An 8,190-nucleotide genomic window follows, 5' to 3' on the forward strand; every position below is an offset into this window, starting at 1 on the left:
TATTTGGGGTGCCTGGGGACTCAGTCAATTAAGCGTCTGACTCCTGGTTTTGGCTCACGTCATGATCTCAAAATTCATGAGTTCAAGCCCCACGTCGGGCTCTATGCTGAAACGGTGAAGCCTGCTTGGGATTTCTCTCTCCCTTTCTCTGTACCTCCCTGGCTTGCTCACTCTCTCAAAAAAATAAATAAATAAAAATTTAAAAAAAGGAAATTCAGTGTTTTCCAAATAAAATAAACTATCATCTATGGGTAGAAAAAAAGGTGCTGAGGCTGCAATATCTACTCTATCCCTCACATCCTGGTTCCCAAGACGCTGGACCCCACATTGGTGGTGGAGTACTGCCAGCCATGGGTATTCCTGGGGACACTTTTATTTTTTTAAGCTTTAACTGCCTTGCAGTCTGGGGGAGCAATACCTCCCTATTTCTTCTTTGCCAGTTATAGAACAGCTGCATCACACCTGGGAGTACATCCAGTTACCCCTTGGCAAGTCCTCCCTGTCTGTTGTCAGCTAAGTTCAAAGTTGGAAAGGCACCAGAGGTGAACACTACAGTCACTTCATTTGCTCTGACTTGCTCATCTTGACTTCCTTTTTTCCTCTCTCTTTTCTCTCCAACAGACGAACAAAGCCGTGGCCAAGGGCGACTTCCACCAGGCCAGCACTAGCTCCCGGCGGGCCCTGTTCCTGGCTGTGCTATCCATCACGATTGGAACTGGTATCTACGTGGGCGTGGCTGTGGCCCTCATCGCCTACCTCTCCAAGAACAACCACCTATGAGCTTCCTCCAGGCACATAGGAGAAGAACCTGGGGCCAGTTGTGTGCAGATGCACAGAAGGCAGGGCTGGCAAGGGGAGGACACACAGACACACCTGTGTGATGCTGTACACTATAAATTATTGCCAAACGACTCCATAAAGCCCTGGGATTTTCTACCCATGGGTTTCTTTTGTTTTTACCCTTTAATTTCATTTTCACAGCACTGTGTAGAGCACGAGGCACATGGGCACTGCTGACCCTTCCAAAGGGAAGCTCCAAAGATCCTGACCCTCAAGGCCGTCTCTGGATGGATTCTGGTGGATTCATGACAGTGCAGCTCTCTCTGCAGCCTGCCAGTGCCTGGAATGCCATAGCATTAGCAATACACAACAATTCAAATGTGTTTATTTTTTATGGAATATGGTGCAATAGGCAGAGGGCAGAGGACTCGTCACTTCTGTCTGTGGCCCTGCTTCACTCCTCCGTCATTTTCCCTGTCCACGATCCTTCCCTGAAGGAAGAAAATGGGGCTGGCAGGAAGAGAGACAGAACTGCTGGCAGTCCTCCCAGCTGCCACTGGTCTTCAGATGGGTCCAGCCCTAAAAATGGAAGTCCAGAATCACATGGGGTCTGTCTCCAGGCCCAGTGGACACTCCCTCCATGCTGCCCCCAGCCTAGGAACATTGGGCCTCCTTTGGATATGTCCAAATTCAGCAGCCACCACGCAGCAATATGCAGTCTTGGGGCCTCGTTGATCTAGGGTGGGGGGCAGGCCACAGTCCCTCCCGAGACCCCTCCCAGAAAGACCCTGAAGTTTGCTCCAGGAACTGTAGGCAAAGGAGCTGTGGATACCATCTCAGCATAAAGATGCCTGTGTTGACACTCACCCTGGTGATGAGCAGTGACACCAGTGATCTTTAAAAGGAAATGAACCTTCCCTGTCGACTAAATGAATAGCTATTTTCTTGTCATTTTTTTAAATGCAACTACTGCTTCATGCTGCTTAAGTTATCCGATGAATGCTGAGAAATAAGTAATCAGACATTTTAATACCATTTCACTGCTGTTTTACGAGTGTTCATTATTTAACAAAAATTATCTTTTAGCTTTTTTGCTTATGACTTTTTTTTCTGATGAATATCAATTCTTGGGTTTCATTTCTACTTTTCACTTGTTTTAAATTACCACAGAGTGACCAAAGACTTAGCTGGTAGAAAAGTGGGAGTGTCTCCTAAGATAAGGGTCACAATAGCCCTGGCTGCTTACACTTTTACTTTGAATACCATTAATATTATCATCCTAATAATAATATTAGGGGACACAGAGGCCATCTCTCTAGGACAGTAGTTCCTTCCACAGCACTTACAAAATACATGCTGTCTGGGTCCCAGCCCCAGAAATTCTGATGTCATTGAGCAGGGCCACAGCCTGGTAATGCCAGTGTCCAGCACAAGTTAGGAACCACTGTCCTGGAATAAGGACTTGGGTTTGATCTCCTTCACCTGCCCCTCTCCCCCTTGAACTTAAATGCTTAATATTCTGAAAATTTGTAACACTGCCTTCCTGGATCAAATCCAAGATCCATCTAGAATTTGTCCTTAGCGGATGCTCCAAAAACATATTCTAAGACCCTAACCTGAAGAAGAATATATGAAAGAAGCCTAAACATCCCTGTAAGAGTCAGAATAACCTGGTGATAGAGTGCATGGATTGGGATCAAACCAGCTGTGTGATCCATATGGGTGCATGTCTCTGAACCTCATCTCTAAGAGATGACAGTTAAGGCCCACTTCTGAGGACTTCTGGGGAATGCACGGGCACAGAGTCCAATGCCTGGCCCGGGTTGGTGTGCTGGACATGGGGTGGCTGTGGTCACTCTCAGTGTCCTGGATAGCCCATCCCACAACTTGTTCATGCCCTTCCATTTTTTCTGCCCAGTACCTCAGGGTTTATTCATCATGAGCCATTGTGTGAAATGATCTTTTTACTTGTCCTAAATTAGCCCACTTTAAGTGCAAGAGGTGCTCAAAGTTCCATATCTTTGGATTTAGTTAAGAAGTAGAATCTACTCCCTATGTCCTCCCCACTGTCTCCACTGCCACCAATATGCCAGCCCCTTAGTGCCCAGGTGCTCTGTCTCCTGCTAGACCACCTTCCCATCTTCTCTCAGCCCCTGTCTTTCCACATGGAAAAGCTTCAGGTTAAAGGGATTCAGGCCTCTCTGTGGTTTCTCAAGCTCTGCCAAGACTTTCCCAAGGACCAGCACAAGAGCATATGGTGCAGATGGCCCTATGGGTGTTAGGGTCAGGGCCAAACCATTCAGAGGACAACTAATAAGGCATGTGTGGCCTTGAAGCTCATATGACAAGTAGACCCAATGTGGCCCCATCCTATGACTGGCTTGGCCTTGCTATCAGAGGAAGTGGTTGAATGTGATCTTCAGTAGCTGTGTTAGTGACTGCTGCACAACACAATAGTCTTCTAGGCATGTCTGTGGTCCATATGCCTTTCTAGACCTTAATTTTTCTAGTTGGTGCAGCCACAGATGAGGCACTATGCTCTGTAGGCCCTGCCCTGGGCACTGGACCCACAATATCTCATGTAGTCCCAAGAACCCCGGCAGGCAGGTGACAGAACTGAGGTTCCGAGAAGGTAACTCCCCCAGCACCACACTAAGTGGCAGCTGTAGAGTGAGGATGGGAACCACAGTCTGGTGCCACAACCCCCAGACAACAGGTAAAACCTGCTACCTCTCCCCTGACTACAAAGTTCCCCAGTCCACAGCAACTCATTTCATTCCTGTAAAAACTCTTTATTACAAGCATTTTGTTGACAGAGACCTGGAGTGTGTAAGTAATTTTCCTAAAATCATGCACCAGGGAAACAGCAAATTAAGATGAAACCCCCACCATCATATACTAAGCCTGTTCAGTTTCCTCTTATAAACCATGCTGCCTTGGATGTGGGTCTACAAAGCAAGAAAAATTGCATCGATGCCTAGATCACATTTTGGGGGGCAAGACTCTTAGGAATTTAAAAGGTATTTTGGTTTGTGTTTCACAACGTGTCTTTACCAGCAGGTGATGGGAACAAGTTGGGGGAAGGTTGGGGGCCTGAGGCGACTTCTGTGGCACTGGTGGTTAGGGCAGGGCCTAATCCTCCACACATCTCCATCCTGCATCCTTAGAGATGTCCCTGCCTACCTATTTCCATCTCCCTCAAGCTCTTCTCTGCCTCTGCATCACTAGGCATCCCTGCCCATGTCCCCTATTCACCAAGGATTGCCACTTCACCAGGTGTCCCCAAGTTGACCAGCCATCTTGTCCTCACCTGGTTTCTCCACATCACCAGGTAGTCTAGCTACAGTGGCTCCTGGGGAGACCATGGTGAGAGAGGTTGCACCTGTCCATCACTGTGCCCTCAGCAGCTGCCCAAGATGCCACAGTCAAGCCACAGAGCTAACTAGGAACAGGACTCCACTGGAAACAGGACCAACCTCTCCAAAAGCTGAGACAGGACATTCTTCAGGCCTAGCCAGTCACTTTGTACCTCCCAAGATGCTAGAGGAAATTTTATCCAGAGAAGCCTCTGGGTTTAAAATGCATCAATGGGAGAGTCTGTCCATTTGCCAAGAATTTCTGTTGCTCCAGTATATGAATGTCAAATGGTTATGTCAGCTGATGCCATGGCCAAAGCTGCTTTTCAGAGGCCCTGGCCTGAGTTTCAAAGCCTTGTCTTTGAGGTTTTATTGGGTCTCTTAGAGGCCCCTTGTGGATAGGCTTGAGCACCAACTCTTATGAGGACAATTTTATGCACCTGAAAGTTCACTTGTATTTGTTGTCATGGGTGTTGACATCTGTTGACCCATTTTCCCAATAAACCATTAAGTGTAAAATTCACACCCTGAGCTGAGGTTTCCCACTTGTAAAATGCAGCTGTCCCAGCTCTTATCTGCAGGACACATTCCCACCTGTTCTACTTTTGAAGTTGGGAGCTTCAGACAGACCCAGTGGTAGGAGGCTGTGGCTGTGATGTCCCCCATGACCCCTTGAAAGCCCTTCTTCAGGATGAGCTGAGCTTCCCAAGAAGTGATTACCTCACTCCCAAGAGGTTCTAATCCAAAGATTCTACTAAACCTAGCAAAGCAGTGGTGGACGCCAAGCCCGCAGATGCTTGGGGCCAGCACACTGCTGGCTCCCTTCCAGATAAACATATAAAATGAGTAATGAATTTGTTGTCTTGCTGATCCGCTAAGAATGAGGTCAGAGCTCCACATACATGGGCAAGGAAGGAAGGGGCAGGAGCTGGCAGCCCCATGTTTAGGGCACAGCAGGCTTCTGTGGACCAGCGGCTTCCCTGTGCTGCAAGGATGACAGGTGTGGCATGGCCCACTGCAGCCTCTAAACAGACTCCAGGGAGATGAGAAGAGTAAGTTCAGTGGGCCCACACAGCAGGACATGGTGACCACTGGGAGTGAAATGTCACATGGGTCTCGGTAGTAGAGAACACGTCTTAAGTAATTCACGGGGCAGGGAAAGACCTTCAGGGGCTCAAAAGATTTAATCAAACCCACCAGGAAGAAAAGACAGTGGGCTGACTGAGGTGGCATCTCTGGGGTGATAGAGAAGAATGTGGGTGCCTCCAGGGAGAAGCATCAGGCTTTCCAAACCTAGACAGTGCTGAGAGGAGCAAGGCATGGTCTGACACATGGTCTCAGCTTTTCTGCCTCCACTGAATTCAGTAACAGGGTTGCGATTGCTCTGGCCTTTGGGCCATGTTCCTTACTGCTGCTTCACCAGGCCCTGCTATGTAGATCCAGGATACAGGCATCAAGATGACTGTTCTTTTAGCTGAGTACTGCCATCAGTTCCCTCTGTTGCCCAGATGTCCTTTCTTCAAGCACACAATGAGCTCGGTTTACCCAGGCCAGTGAGATAGGTTCACTTGTCTTAATTCAGCCTTCAACCATGTGCCCGACTGACTACCAAGAATTAATTGAATGCAAGACACTCTTCTAGGGGCTGGTCAAGTGCCAGGGGGTCATCCACTGCATCCTTATGGCCTCCTGGGGACAGGGGCTGGTGTTTCATGAAATCAGGTCATTTGGGGGCCAATCTGAAATATAGGTAGTTTGGCAGGTAGGTAGATAGATGATGGATAGATAGATGATGATGATAGATTGATATAGATAGATAGATAGATAGATAGACAGATAGATAATAGATAGAGAGGTGATAGATAGATGATAGATAGATATAGATAAAATTTCTCTACATCTACAAGAGAGAGAAGACTCAGGACATCACAGGGCTGCACCACATACAGCTCTCCATTCTCTTGGGCCTTTGGCTATGTCACCTGATACAGCTCATGACTCAGCTGAAAAACAGTGATTTGCATCTGTTGTCAGTCTACACTAGAGAATCTGTATTTAGATTCAAACAACTTTATTAAGATAATCAAGATTTGTAGATAGGACAAGATGGGAAATAGCATTCTTCTAAATCAGCTCATGTCTTCATTCCCTGGATATGGTCCCAGCACATTTTTTAAATATACATTTTCTACTTGGCGTGGTACATGATGTATCCCTGGTAAGTAGGAAGAGCCTGCTAAAGTCAACTAGTGCTGAGAGGCTGGATTAGGGAGGACTGATGAAGAGCTGTACAATCTCCCCATTGGGCACCTTGAGGCGGGTCTTTCATTTATTCTCTCAAGAGTTCCTTGGGTAATTAGAAGCAAGAGATGATCACTTTCCAGTGACTGTGCATGATTAGAAACATAAATCAGACCACTTCAGTATCCCTCACCCTTCATTTTTGTCCCTGATGGAGTTAAGTGTGGAGGACCCCAGATGATGCCCCCTCATTATCATTCCTAAATTGATCCAGTTGTTCAAGCAACCCAAACCAACTCTCCATCTGGCACCTTGTGGATTCTCAAAGAATAGGTCTTTACAAAATAACATGAACCTCAAATTTGAAGTGAGTGTTGCAGATGGATCCAGCTTCATATTCACAGCAGTGCTGTGCCAGGCCTTATATGATGAGGAAACCTAACTCAGGAAGACCATTTAGGGAAGTAGGGACAGCAGTGGGTGAGGCCAGAGGCATATCGGCTGGGGAGAGTGAAGCCAGAGCCCTGGACCACTCACCATGAGCACAGAGATAGTCTAATAAATGAATGAACACAACAGGGACAGTTCCCCTCTCCCCACCCCCTGTGGGCAATTATCAATGTCTGAAGACATTTTTGTCTGTCACAACTGCCCATCTATTGGGTAGAGGCCAGGGATGCTGCCAACTCTTACAAAGCACAGGACAGTCCTGCACAACAGAGAATCCACCAGTCCCAAACATAAGTAGGGCCAAGAACCCTGCACTCCATTATTCATCCTGACCACCTGCAGCATAAACATTAGAAAACCAAGTCTGAGTTAGACACCACCCAGGTGGAACACCAACCATCCAGGTGAGCTTGGAACCACTCACAGAACAGTCACATGTCACTGGCAATCCCTTATCATAGTCACACTAGGAGAGAAAGGAAAAGGCAGGGGGAAAGGAACAGGAAGGCACCCCCTATTTTCTGGAAGGAGACTCCAGAGTCAGCCCCACTGCAGCTGCCCAGCCACACTCCCACCGGCCTCTATCGCCCTGTTCAGTCTTAGTAAAATAGTCACAGGACAGTAATAATGCCCTTCCCACCTCACAGGACTTAGGGCTTTGTAAAGGAAGCTTTCCTGTACACTCAATCTCTGAGTGCTGCTGAAATCCTCTGGTTCACAAGAGGCTGTGGGCCCCTTCATGAGTGATGGAGTCAGGGCTCCATGTGGAGGGGACTTAAGTCATCATGGACAGTTTGTGGTAAAGGAGACTCGGGTCTCCCCATCAGGATGCAGTCACACCAGGCCATGTGCACTGTCATTTCCATGACACACGGGTCCAGATGCTGTCAGGGAGCCACCTGCCGCCTCTCTTCAGCTCACTGCTGGGAAGTTAGATCCACACAGTTAGAGCTGGTCATGGAAAGGGTGCTGTTTCTTCTCAGCAAAGAAGGGAAGAGCAAGCTTGAAAATGGAGGTTCAACAGGGGCCATGGGGAGCTGTAGGCTTTAATCTGGTTATCCACAGGATTCATCCATTCAGAGTCCCTCGACATGGCTTTGGAATAGAACCAGAGGCTCAATGCCTTGCGACACCTGTTTCACCTCAGGGCAGTTCCACAAGCATTTGCTGAGCACCTACTGCGTACAAAGTTTGTGATGGGCCCTTGGGTGACAAAGACAGAAAACGATCACACCTGGGCAAGTGCACAGGCTCACAGGAGAAAATGCAAGAGTAGAAACCAAGACTATAGGTACCAGTGCCCAAGGAGATGGGTTACAGGATCTGGTGGGTGGATGTCTGAGCAGGAAAACATCTGGGTCCA

The 8,190-nt window shown here is 47.8% G+C and overlaps 1 protein-coding gene across 5 annotated transcripts in view; it reads left to right on the forward strand.

The window, feature by feature from the left end:
* SYNDIG1 (synapse differentiation inducing 1) overlaps nucleotides 1-1,865 on the forward strand; it is a 186,885-nt gene extending 185,020 nt beyond the window's left edge. For all 5 annotated transcript variants that reach the window (XM_043603018.1, XM_043603015.1, XM_043603016.1 and 2 more), the window contains one exon: nucleotides 622-1,865. In XM_043603018.1, the coding sequence (XP_043458953.1) occupies nucleotides 622-780 (159 nt within the window). In that variant the 3' untranslated portion in view covers nucleotides 781-1,865. The remainder of the gene's footprint in view (nucleotides 1-621) is intronic.
* The last annotated feature ends 6,325 nt before the right edge of the window (nucleotides 1,866-8,190 follow it).

This window comes from Prionailurus bengalensis, chromosome A3 (assembly GCF_016509475.1).
Source record: "Prionailurus bengalensis isolate Pbe53 chromosome A3, Fcat_Pben_1.1_paternal_pri, whole genome shotgun sequence".
NCBI classification, from domain to species: Eukaryota; Metazoa; Chordata; class Mammalia; order Carnivora; family Felidae; genus Prionailurus; species Prionailurus bengalensis.